The 13,587-nt window shown below is 32.0% G+C and overlaps 1 protein-coding gene across 1 annotated transcript; it reads left to right on the forward strand.

Moving 5' to 3' along the window:
• Positions 1-1,593: 1,593 nt before the first annotated feature.
• LOC123302689 (lipoyltransferase 1, mitochondrial) lies at positions 1,594-8,529 on the forward strand. Its single transcript, XM_044885725.1, has 4 exons — positions 1,594-2,238; positions 3,701-3,808; positions 7,328-7,541; positions 8,056-8,529. Exons 1-4 carry the CDS (start codon positions 1,729-1,731, stop codon positions 8,394-8,396), a joined length of 1,173 nt encoding a protein of 390 aa, XP_044741660.1. The 5' UTR covers positions 1,594-1,728; the 3' UTR covers positions 8,397-8,529.
• The last annotated feature ends 5,058 nt before the right edge of the window (positions 8,530-13,587 follow it).

Below are 13,587 nucleotides of genomic sequence, written 5' to 3' on the forward strand. Positions count from 1 at the left end.
CCAGGAACGTCTACCTGGCTTGCGGAAATATTAATGTGATAGAGCAAGGTTAAATATTTTTGATTCTGATGACGTAATAGAGTTTAAAAATTCAATTTTTTTGATATAACAGTCAAATTTGATCCGATCTTATTGGTTTTTTTTTTGAAACCCACTAATTTTGGGTTGTTCTTTTCGGCTATGACATCATTTTTTCGCTAGCTATCACTTATGTGCTTAATTCCGAGACCGGGTCTCCACATTCTTGAAATCTATTAGAGATAGGTTTATTTTGATCACAAATTTGAAAAGTATGACCCAAATTTAGTTGGATTACATACTTAGTTTATCAAAATTGGATAAAATTTGGATGTGATAGAGCAAAATTAAATTTTTTGGATTCTGATGACGTCATAAAGTTTAAAAATTCAATTTTTTTGATATAACAGGCAAATTTGATCCGATCTTATTGGGATTTTTTTTGAAACCCACTAATTTTGGGTCATTCTTTTCAGCTGTGATTTTTTTTTTTTGCTAGCTATCACTTATAGGCTTAATTCCGGCATCAGGACTCCACATTCTTGAAATCTATTAGAGCTAGAATAATTTTGATCACAAATTTAACAATTCTATTTTATATTATATATTATATATTACTATTTTATTTTATAGACCTAACCAACATTTTTTGCTTGAAGCAATTTTACCGATAAAATTTATTTTTCAATTTGCATGTGTCAATTTAAAAAAGACAATTTATAAATATACAGATGTGTATAATTTGTATATGTATATGTATACATACGATGTCTAAGTATTCTTTATAGTAACACGTATGTTGTCACAAATAGTATACGTTTATAGCAGCATGTTTTTATGAACTTGACTACAATACTTAAAGATCGAAGTTTGAGTCTTTCGAATTTTTATGACAGGAATATACACATACCTACAGTAAAATCTTCATTCATAATCAGTACACGCATGTTAATTAAAAATCACTGCGTTAATTAAATAATATCAAACTAGATGAATTATTATAAATAAAATATAATATTTAAATATTATCAGTTAAATACATGCGAACTTTGATTCTCCCTGCTTGAACGTTGATGACCCAAAAAAGCTCCGCCTCTTATCGCCAATCATGAATAATGTATAAATACTGATTTTAAAAATCTATCAATTCCAATTCAATCATACACTGGGTATATTATTGTTAAGTCACTTCGTTTAAACTTATTCTTTTGTTATTAATAACAAAAAAATCGTGCGAACGAATTGTGTTCTTAATCCTTGTGGAAACACTTTTCAAACGAAACGGTCGTTACGGGTGGAGATTAAACGTTTTTAATCTTTGATCAAAAATCTTAAAAAAAAACTTTAAATTCGAGTGTTTCGTAATACCTAGTGTTTTTGTTTGTTTTCTGGTTAGTGAGGTGTAATTTAATTTCAATCTGTCGTCACACGGAGGAATGCAAAGGATTTCTGGAGATTGCTTAGGGATCAGATTCCGCACCAACCATTTACATCAAACTTGGAAGTGGTTACATCAAACCATCACTTTACACGAATATTTGGTATCATTGGTTTCTGCTGACACAAACGTTTGTAAAACCGATAAGTTTTTTATGCATCATTAAAAATTTTTAACATAAACTTTTTCTTGCTTTAAAAACTTTATACAACAAAACAAAAAAACTGCCAGAACTCTCTATTTAGACACTACTTAGAAAATTCGATATAACAATGTTTTTCAAACGTGCAACTAGTTTAACAATCTTAACAACATGCGGAAAGAATATGACTCTTGTTCGGCGTCTATCTGACGATGCCCTCAAGAAATCCAAACCAGCTGCGAATGAAATCAAGAAATCCGTGTTTATTTCCCAATCCACGGATGTGTTTACAAATCTAGCATTGGAGCAATGGATGTTTAAAAATATGGATTTCACACATAAACATATTTTAATGTTATGGCGTAACGATCCATGTGTGGTTATTGGACGTCATCAAAATCCATGGATTGAGACTAACGTGGACGAGTTGAAGAATCAAGGTGTTAAGATTGCCCGACGGAACAGTGGCGGCGGTACCGTTTATCATGATTTAGGAAATTTGAATATGACCTTTTTCACACCGCAGAAGTTTTATAATCGTCGTTATAATTTGGAGATTATTTCGAGAGCATTGTTCCGTGAATGGGGTTTGGATGCGAAGGTTAACAAGCGCGAAGATATTGTTGTCAGAGATTCAAAAGTATCCTTTTTTATATAAATATAAGTTATTTGCATAATTCACTTTTTCTCTTTGATGAAACTCTTCGAATTACGCACTGAACTAGATTTAATTATAAGGTATTCAAATTTTCTCAAATTTTTTCCATCTTTCACAGTTTTTCCCCAATGAAACATTGAAACTACGCAGTTAATTCATACATTTATGTGCGTAGTTTTATAGTTTTCAAGTATTTGTCTATTATTTTAACAAAATAGTGACCTCTTGGTCAAAATTTATGTTGATAATGATCATTATTAACTTTTCCTTAAACCACGGAAGTGGCTACGTTGCCACTGTTAGCTAAAAATATTTTCACAATTTCCCTTTCACAAGCTCTTTAACTCATTAATTTAAAAAGTCTTTTTAGAGTCTCTTTGCTTTAAAATTTAGTTCGATAAAATTACCAAATTTTTATAGAACACAGCTCTCATAATTTTAACCCCCCGCAAAAAAGGAGGGGTGTTCAGTTTAATATATTATCTGTGTGTCTGTCTGTGACATCGTAGCTATTATTTGGATGAACTGAATTTACTTTTTTTTATTTGAATGGTGACTTGATCGAGAATGCTATGCTTCAAGAAAATCTGTTTAGTTTGGAGATATTTCCTGAGAAAAAAACGTAATCTTTGACGTTTTAAGGGCTTTGCTCATCTTCACAGCCCTTGCAAAAGTATTTTGTCTGGGGCTGTTAAAATTTTGTAAATTTCAATTGTATTTTAGCGAATGTATTTCATCTTTGTCTTAAAATTGACATCTTATTTAAATGTTTGCACGTCTGCAGAGCATTTTACAAATTATTTGTTAATTCTATCAGTCTTATGAATGTGACGTCAGAACTAATTCAATGTGGAGTATCTTGATGTCGAAAAGTGACAGTATCTTTTTAGTAATTTTGTTGTAAATAATTTTATTTAGCACAACATTTTTGAAAAAATTTATGAGCAGTAGAGCTCCATTACTAAAGTCACCTCCCCGAGAAATTTCTATCCCGAAAACACATTCTCAACTTCTAACTCAAATTACATATCAATATTTGAACCCTCTTGGAAAATTCATAATTATCCGGCATACAAGTGAGGGAAGTGGCTATAAAGTACACATTCCCAAAAAGATTTTTCTTGGCACAAACTCGACTTACAATCAACCCTGTAGCTCAATTCCTACAGGCGAACAAAGCATCAAAAACCGCTAAAATCTAATGTAATTTCACTAGCTCAATTTGGAGGGATTATAGAGAGTAGCAAAGCTTAAAAAACAAATATATATCTCAGACATCCTGTGTACTAAGGGTTATCAAATGGGTTTATACCATACCCCAAACCGTAGACCTTCGATACAGTGCTTAAGTCTATATTTTTGGAGAAAATTTGATTAAAAATGGTAACAAAATAAAACGCAGTATTTGATAATAAACATTTTATTCCTTAATAAATATACTTAGATATCTGGAACAGCTTCGAAATTGACACGAACCAACTGTTATCATCATTGTACACTTTTGGTGGATGTTAATAAGTCTGCACTTGGAAATGCTTTATTGAAGAAAGATGTAAGTTCATGACCTGTGCTATTTTTTTAACAAAATAATCATTTTTTTACAGACACTTAATATCAATGACCTCCCAAATATAAATTATTGTTTCATATCAAGTCTATGACCGGTTTAGCACAGATAATAAATCGTTAGCTGAATTAATAATTTTTGATACAATTTTATTAAAACTTTTAGGTTGACTTGAGTAATTATTCAATTTCCAAATCTGTAGGGTTTCCAGAAAATTTGCATTCAAATCTATAAACAAGGAGCGAAATATTCTGAAATGTTGCCCAATCATCAGTTGAAATATATTTTATTAGAAATATGCCTTTTTTTATTGGAATTTTACTTATAGTGACACCTGAAGTCACTGAAGCTACCGACGATTTAAATTGCCGACATGTAAAGAAATTGCATGATATTTTGACTTATTTATGATTGTGCCGAAAAATAAAAAGAGCCTCATTTGCGACTTGTCGCTCAAATCAAAATTTTGGAGCGAATGCATCGTAAAAATCGCTCAATCAATCTATCTGAGCTAACAGCGATGAGAAATTATTAATTTTTTGAGGTTATGTTTTTTTCTAACTAAACGAGAAAACTTAGTAAAAGCCAAATATGAATTCATTTTAAACACTTTTTATCTCAGTTTTCTTTTGCTGGGAGATTAGTTTACACTTCGCTAATCGATTTGATTGACTGGGTAAAATAGAAAGATTTAATGATTTGAGAGAAATCGATTTGTACGACTGATATTTTTACTGACCCGCTGTGATAAACTGCCTTGGCATTTTCTATTTGTGAGAGGCGTAAGGTCTCGAGTTTCACGGAGTGCAAATAGTTAGCCCGAGTGACTGGAAAATTCGAGTAAGACTCGAGTAACGTAATGAAATACAAGAGTGATTCGAGACACAAAATCCTACTCAAATGGCATCACTAATCCACTCCATTGGCGGGAACCAATCAGAAGTCATGATTTTCGGTTTCTGCGAGGCTGCTGTGTGATTTCTGTGGCCAAACGCATAAATTTGTGCCGTAAATGTAAAAGAGCGTCGCCACGAATCTTAAGAATTTGAAAAAATTGAATTTTTTCTTCTTTTTACATGTTTATCTCAGTTTAAGAAAAAAATAATTTTCTGATAAAACAAATTCAAGGATTTTTATACACAACAATGTTGATAAACACACAAAGTTATAGTGTGATCCCCTCTCACTCTCAAATGCTCCAAACATGGGAGACCCGTTCATCCGTGCTCGTGTCTCGTGTTTTATAAGTTACAGGGGATAATCTCTCCAACTGAGTGTGTGAACATTCCATTTTATGTTGCGTGTCTTTTTTGTCACGCAGGCACTGATTATGAATCGGATTGATTCGGTTTTAATCGGATTTTAATGTTTAGACTTTAAACTTCAAAATATTATTTTTAGGATTCAATAACAAAAATATTAGTTTGATAGCGAAAGTGACTAGTGTTTATCAGGAGGTAGTCAAAGTACAACTCCGTGTTTATTTACATCTTGGATAAGATAATCAAGGGGGGATTTCTTCTATTTTTAGGACCCAAAAAGTAATATTTTTATTTAGTTTTGGTTTTTAAAGATAAAAAATTTTAATCATAAAATAACATGTGATCTTTTACTGTGCCTTGTCTAAGAGACGTACTTTGAGTTACACAAATTGGAACTTCTACTTTTGAGTTTTGATTACATTTTGCAATCAAAACATCTAGTTATAATGGTTTAAGCCTCTACCTCCCCAAAATGGCAAAATATATTTTGTTCTTTAAAACCATCTTGATATAGGAATTAAACAAAATGGCTTTATGAATAGCAAAAAACTACCTTTATGACGTCATTATTAACCGATTTTTAAGTAATTCAAGAACTTGTAAAGTGAACCAAATGATGTAACTAAAATTTCAGTCCCATTTATCCGAATGTTAGTGTGGATTGATCCGCATTTACCCATCAGAACCCGAAATATTTGAATTTATCTTTCCAGTTTCTACGGTTATGGAATAATTTACACAGGTCTATTGTCTTTAGTTTAAAGCCATTAAGGGAGTCTCAGCTTTTCTGACAATAAGTCATTTCTAGAAGGGCTCTCTGCCAGGCTCGGTTCTACAATTAAATTTTGGAAGGGATCACAGACTAAAGACAAGATTTATACTGCTGCAAACGGTTTCTTTCGAAAATGTATCTGGGACCCTGTTTTATAGGAGCCCTTCTTCTAAAAATTGTGTTTAGTTTTGGGGACGGGAGGTCATAATTTACTACTTATAATCAAGGGAGGTGCTTGCTTTTCTTCGTACATTGTACAAGGATGGGTTAAATGCTGCCTTCACACTAGGTGCCGTCATTAAAAGGCGCTGAAAACCAAGTGAATTTTCCAATTCTTTTAATTTATCAACTTTTTTATTATTTCAGTAACTATTAAGACAAGATAAACAAGCTAATGAGCTTAATTACGAATAAGCCATTATATATAATTGTGTAACGTGGCGCCAGAAAGAAATTTCGCTCTACTCCTAAAATTTGCGCAGGTCCTGCCCCTGAGATTACAAAATTGTTCGTATTTTTACATGAGCCTTTCTTATATTTCTGAGAACGTCTTTGCCTGCTAAAGATAACCAACCTGTATCTACATAGTTGCGTTGTTGCATCTAAGGTTAAATTGAAAAACTTAATTTCTACGAATTTGAGATATAATTTTTGAATAGCTTATCTACCGACTTACGAAATAGATTAATATTTTTGACCCCATAAAATTTCCCCTGTAATGTCTTTACGTACGTCTTTCAAAAAAAGAGTGATAAAAATTTTGAAAAAATAACTTTTCTTATGATTTTCAAAAACAACAATTTTTTTTATAATTGTCGACGCAATCAATTCGCAATTTCAAGTTATTTTTAACTTGTATATTTGTTTGTTGCTTACAATTAATTTATTTTTGAAAACAACAAACAAGTGTGTGATTGGAATCACATACAAATTATCGAGGCTATTTTTTCTTATTTACCAAAAGGGCATGCATGAGATAACCTCTTAATTATTAATTATTTTGACTTCATTTATTTAGGTACATAGTATTATGTGTTTCTTAGAGGAAGTATTTCGTTGATTTAAATGACCCAAAGATAATTTTGCTAATCTTCTAGCCGCGGGAACATTTTTTGCATGAAAAGCAATTTCAATTATTTGCTGTTCTCAATAGGGCTTTTCATTTTAAAATCACGATTCACATTTGTTTCGTACTAAATGATTTATAACCAATGTGATAAAATGAATAAGAAATATCTTCTATCTTAGTCCTACTTATTGCTGTCAGTACGAAAAAATAAACTCTGCACTTGCGCTTACGACATGATGAAAAGGCCTATTGATTTTTGAAGTGAGTCAAAAATATTTGTTTTCCCGCCACGATTTTCAAGTTTCATTGACCCAAAGCTGAGTTTCGTAGAAAGGAAAATTCCTCGCGATTTTTCCATGATTTTTCTAGTTTAAATTAAGTATTTTTTTTTAAATTTACAGTTAGGAATTGAATCAAATGCAACCAAATCCATCCCGTCCCCAGTTTTGAACTTGAAGGATGAAAATCGTCATGTCAACATGAACAAACTTATGACAGCTGTTGGATGGGAATATTTACGTACACCGGCCACTGAACTAATTGATAATGGAATGAAATACGCTTCTCAACAAAATGGTTTTAAATATATTAATCCAACTGAAGGGTGGTTCCCAGGTTTGTTCCTTAACTTATTTTAACTATTATTTTACCCGTCGCACCTGGACAATTCTAAGTCGGTATGTTTTCTAAGTGTGTGCATCTCCCTATTCAGTGTAGATCTTATTCTCCTGCTGGATTATAAGTTATTCGTAATGATACCGGGCTACGTAATTAACACTAGTCTGTTAACTCCATTTTCTTTTCCTCATTCGCTTCCCGTTGACAGATTTCCTAGTTTCAGCGTGGATTCAGAAAATATTTTAGCTGGTCTATTCTATTCTCGAACGACTGGGTATTCTTAACCATATTGGGAGCCGGAATATGAAAATAAGCTTGCGCTTTCTTCCATTTTTTAAATTTTAAGTGGTTCGGCTATCACTTGGATGGTTAACTAGGCAATTTGTGTTGCCCCAAAACTGTTTATTGTGATCAAGGGACTTTGAACTGTCATCTACCGCAAAAAATGACCATTCACCGTACTTGCTCAAACAGCCGAACTATGACTGTAATACTGTTCTTTATATTTCAGAATTGAATAATATTCGTGAAGAATTCGCAAGCTGGGATTGGACCTTTGGTAAAACACCAAAATTCACGTCAAACATCTATTTACCAACTGTGCACGATGAAAAAATCAAAATAAAATTAAGCATGATCATTGAAGGTGGAAAAATCCAAGATATTGTCTTACAAATCCCACCAGGTCTCTCCACAATGGGTTTCGAGGGTGAGGCACGTGTTTACATTGCTGAACTATCTTCGTTAAAAGGACAACCGTTCTCACAAAATGCTGTGGACTTGCTACGGAAAATGATGCCATATCAAGAGTCAAAAGATCTTGGGAAAGTGCTTGTAGAATCTGTTAATTAAAATGAAATCTCATGTGAAAATATAAAGCCATGTTCATATTATAAAAATATATATTTTTTTAAGCAATAAAGATACAAAGTATGCGTGATCATCGCCTGTATATGATTGTTGATCACGTGATCTGATAGCATAATTTTTTTATATTATTATTTTTTTGATACATAAAATAAATTGTAATTTATTCAAAATCCTTGATCCTTCATATTTTTTCAATGTTGGTATAGACCTGTCTTCACTAAAATATAGAGAGACTGGAACGCTCACTGCCTATAGCGCCCAACGAGCGGTAAGCGAGAACGTGTTTCTTTCTAACTCTTCTGCTCATGCCCATCTGTCACATATTATACAACTTTAAAGTCAGTCACTTTCAAACCAGATTATTGCACGAGAAAGATATGTATACCCGTCATTTTCTCTCTCTCCTCGCTGCTAGCAGGCTAGAGAGCGTTCCAATCTCTCTATATTTCAGTGCCTGTCTTTCTCAAAGTGGGTGCACCTTTGTGGGCACTAAAGGCGTACAAGAAGGTGGTAAGGCTAATTTATATAAGATAAGATATAACACGCTTTGGGGACGCTGAAAAACACTTGATTTTCGAAGTGGGCGGTAGACAAAATAAATTCGAGAAATTCTGATATAGTCAAATATAATTTAGAGTGAGATTTGACCTGGAAAACCTAGAAATGCCAGGAAATAACTCCGGTTTTAGTCTGAGTTAAAGATCCTTTCCTTCATAAAGAGGTAGATCCAGTAAAAATCAGTACATTCGCATTTTTACTGCTAAGCGGTACAAAAGGTGATGGTTACGCAAATGGATATATTTTCATGGTTTTATTTCACGATTTTTTCTTCTAAATTTCGATGGATTATAACTAAAAGGAAACTCTTGAGGCACTCCGAGCGTGTTACTCGATTTTTTCCAGATGTATACTCAAATTTTCTCCATTGAAGTTGCTTTATCATTCAAGGTAAGTAAATATAAAATATTTTCAAATATAGGAAATAGCTAACCATTCTCTGAGCCTCTTTACTTATCCATGCTGTGACCAAGCAATATCAACTTCAAATTTAGGATTATAACGTTTACGCTGTCAGTTTGTTTTTGTTATTTTTCTCAATCAAGAAAAGCGTTTTCGCTATTTCAAAATTTGATCTCAGAATAAAACCTGTTTTTTGGCAATTTGCTTTAAAATTTCGATAATTTATTCTCTTTAAATACTTTTATAATCCACTTTTGACTCTTTTACGTTGTTTTAAGTCGATTATCCCTCTTCGGGGTCCGCCCATGCACTTTTATACGGTCCAGCATTGTTTACATATTATTCGGCTGCTAAAATCCGAGTTGTCGGATTGTCGATTGTTCTATTTGACAGAGTCCACAATTCAGAATATCCATTCTAGTAATAGTTTTTCAATTACTTTTGCTAAATAGGGTTTATTTAATGATTGGATGCGTGGCTTTTGAGATATAATCCAAATTTGGACACGAAGAGCGATTTTCTCAGAAACTATGCATCCAATCGATACATAAACCTAATTTTCGTATTTTTTGGGTTAAAATTACCTTATATACATAGTTTTATGGAAATCGGATACAAAAATTTTTTCCCTTCAGAAAATTGCAAATAATCGAGACCCAGTTGACCTATGTTACTCATTTAGGAACTCGACCTCACTTTTTACGTCCTAAGCACGCTATAAAAATTTGGATCTGGAATAAAAACGTAAAATGAAAAACAAAAAATTAATTTTGATAAAATTTTTATTCTAGAAAATATATAATATATATTTTTATAGTACCGTTTTTCTTTTTTTTTTTCATTTAGTATTTTTGAAAAGTTTTTTGTACTTAGAGATAAAATATAACAAATAAATTGAAGAATTAATTTCTTTTTAATTAGTACTAAAATTAAATTGCACATATAGTTTGCTAGCATTTCATCAAAAGTGCTATTTGGAATGTTAAAAAGGTTGTTTAAAGCTTTTTTTTTTTCATTTTGTTTTTGTAGAGCCAAAATTTGTAAAGACTTATTGTTATAAAGACCCGACCTGTTGGATACAATTCACAATTGAGACAGTTGTATTTTTTTTCAGTTTAAAAAGCTAAATTAACTTAGATCAGCTTTGGTTGTTACAATCATGGCGTAAAGAAAACAAGGCGAGTCGGCACAGAAGTAACAAAATTGTCTTGGGATACGTAGTCACTGTGCCCAAACCCCCCAGTACGTCATTGATTATTCATTCACGTAATATACGCACCGACTACGACTTTGATTCATTTGAAGCCAATCTTTCTTGACGACGACCTCTCCGATCTTTTCGATATTACAACAGACCCTAGGTCTAAGTTTGTCCCACCTCAGAACAGCCATTCTAACCTAGACTGACCACTTAGAATCAAATAACTTTTACATTTAACATTCAAACACATTTGAGCCTGAATTTTTTTGTAAATTCGCCACTTTGCGTCGTAATCAGTCAGTTCACTTTAAAAGTTTTTCGAAATATATTTTGTCTCCCATTTTGTTAACAAAAGAATCCTGTTTATTATAAATGTAAGTAAAAACAAAAACAAAATAAAATGGACGGCTTAAAATGCATTAAACTAGGAACTGTTTTCGTCAACAAATATCAAATTGAGACAAAAAGAAATTTTTGTGAATTGTATACAGAACAGAGCCGTTTTTGAGAAAGATTTATATATTTTGACACATGAAGAATTTTGGATATTTTAAACTAGACCATAATTTTCAAAACAAAAACTATTCGAAAATTATTGTGTAGTTTAAAATATTTAAAGGATTCCTAGGTTTTTATATGGAAAATGGCTTCAGTTTTTCTTTTTCTTTTAGATAAATTTGAAATTTGTGAAGCTTCAATTTTAAAATGAACAAAACTCTAACCTAAAAATAAAAATTAGGATGGCGATTGAACTATTCGAATGCAATTCTCTCTCTCTTTTAACGGTTATAGCAAAAGATATCTTGACGGTTTTCGATGTCATAATTTGAAACTCTTCAAATTAAAATAAATCTCTGAGGTCAATCGAACCCAAAAACGAGGATTTTGTGATTACAAAGTGATACAGAATATACCAGTTGTATCCAAATAATTGATCAATATTCGCGGAAATGCTCCTTCGAAGTTAGACCTCAGAACTTTTGTTTGAACCGATTATCATTTTCCATATAAAAACTACGAAGTCCTTTCGCTTAGAAAAATATGAAAAATCACAAATGGCTCTATAGTAAAATGTATAAATTTGAAGGAAAATCAACAAGAACCACTGTCATAATAAAACGGAAAAGTTTAACAGTAAAAAACAAAGCACCCCCATCACAAATCGATGAGGGAGAGGTATAACAGGAAAAACATAATAGAACCGGAAACAATTACAAATTAATATACAAATAATTATTTTATGAATATACAAATAATTTTCTAAATATTTTCATGATTTAAATTTTCGAAGCGTATTTTCTAGGAAAATTGTTTTGAATCGTAGACAGGATCACAAATATTTCAAAGTGAGAACAATTGAAAGTTTTAGTTTTTCATTCTATGATTATTTGCCTTGAATCAAGGCAATATTTGTACAAATTTCTATGTATGGAAAATTTCAATAAGTTCTCACTTTTATGAAAATTTGGCACGAAAATCACATTTTACGACTTCGTTACGGTTATTAAAAATGGTGGAAAAAAGACCAAAGAAATAAAACCTATTTTACAAAGCACTCCTACTGTTCTTAAACAGTTCCAAATGGCTCATGGATTAGTTGCCGAGCTTGGACTAACCCTTTTTCAGTATCACAACGGATTCTTTGGTCTACTAGAAAGACTCCAGAGAGGCAATCGAGCATACTTTGCAAATGTGAAGCTCTTGAAAAACAAGTTGATTACAAGAAGGACAAAGTTGAAAATATACAAGATTTTGGTTCGACCAGTAATAACCTATGGGAGTGAAAACTGGACACTCACGGTAGAAAATCAGGAGAAGATAAGAAGGTTCGAACGGAAAATAATCAGAAGAATCTATGGAGCGGTACAAATCAATGAAAATCAATGAGACAGAATGGCGTATCCGGAACAACAGAGAGATATTAGAAATTCTGGACGGTGAAGATATTGTTAAGTTCATCAAATCCCAAAGACTACGTTGGTTTGGGCACGTCCAGAGAATGGAAGACGCCAGGATGCCGAAGAAGATACTGAACGCCAAGATCTATGCTACAAGGAAGAGAGGAAGACCAAGGCTCAAATTTCAATTCTATTATCTACTAAAGTGTCTTGACTATTCCCTTACCTTTTTCAGCGTTTATAAGAGAAACCTGTTCTTTAGATGGCATGAATCAAAGTGTCGAACGTTCAGGGATTGGATAACCTCCACCGAAAACTAATTAAGGAAAATTATGCTTTGAAAAAATGAAAATCATGAAAATATTTTATCGATACAATTCAGATATCAAGACTAGAGCATAACACCGTGCCTGTATCGAAGAACTTAACCTAAAATAATACTTTTAAAGTCATAATAAGTACATTTAAAATTTAAATACATTTAAGTGATCTATTTGAACCCACAAATCCACAATTTGTAGCAGCAAATAAATCCCAAAAATGTATCGAACATCACATTAAAAATAAAAACATAAAATCACACAAGACAAAGTGTTTCAAAATGTGAATTTTTTTAAAAAGAAATGTAAAATTTCACCCTGTGTGGTTTGTTTTTTTCGTCCGTTTTTTTTTGGTATGCTCTCAATTTTGAAACACTTTGTCGTACATAAAATATTATACATATACAATTTTTATTTTAAAAATATTAGCTCCAGTTCGTATATTCCATAGAAAAAGAATTTCGAATAAAAAGCGGATATGGAATTTTTGTTGTTGTTATAATCGAGGAAATAATCCAAGTTTCGGAATCCCAGGAATCAACACCGTTCTCATAGATTTTTATGGAAGCCGGTGAAAAATATGTATGAATAAGTAATATATATATATATGAATAAGATGTATACATTTTTTCGGGACACTGTGTAGTTTGAAAATTATTGAAAATCTTATTTCCAACAGAAATTGTAATTACCATTTTTAACGTAGCTGCCGTACGAAATAAGTTAAAATTTAATTTTCGATCTAAAAAAAGGGTCGAAATTTGTATTTCGATAACCAACAAAGATTCGACCAT

The sequence above is a fragment of the Chrysoperla carnea genome, chromosome X (assembly GCF_905475395.1).
Source record: "Chrysoperla carnea chromosome X, inChrCarn1.1, whole genome shotgun sequence".
In the NCBI taxonomy this organism is placed as follows: Eukaryota; Metazoa; Arthropoda; class Insecta; order Neuroptera; family Chrysopidae; genus Chrysoperla; species Chrysoperla carnea.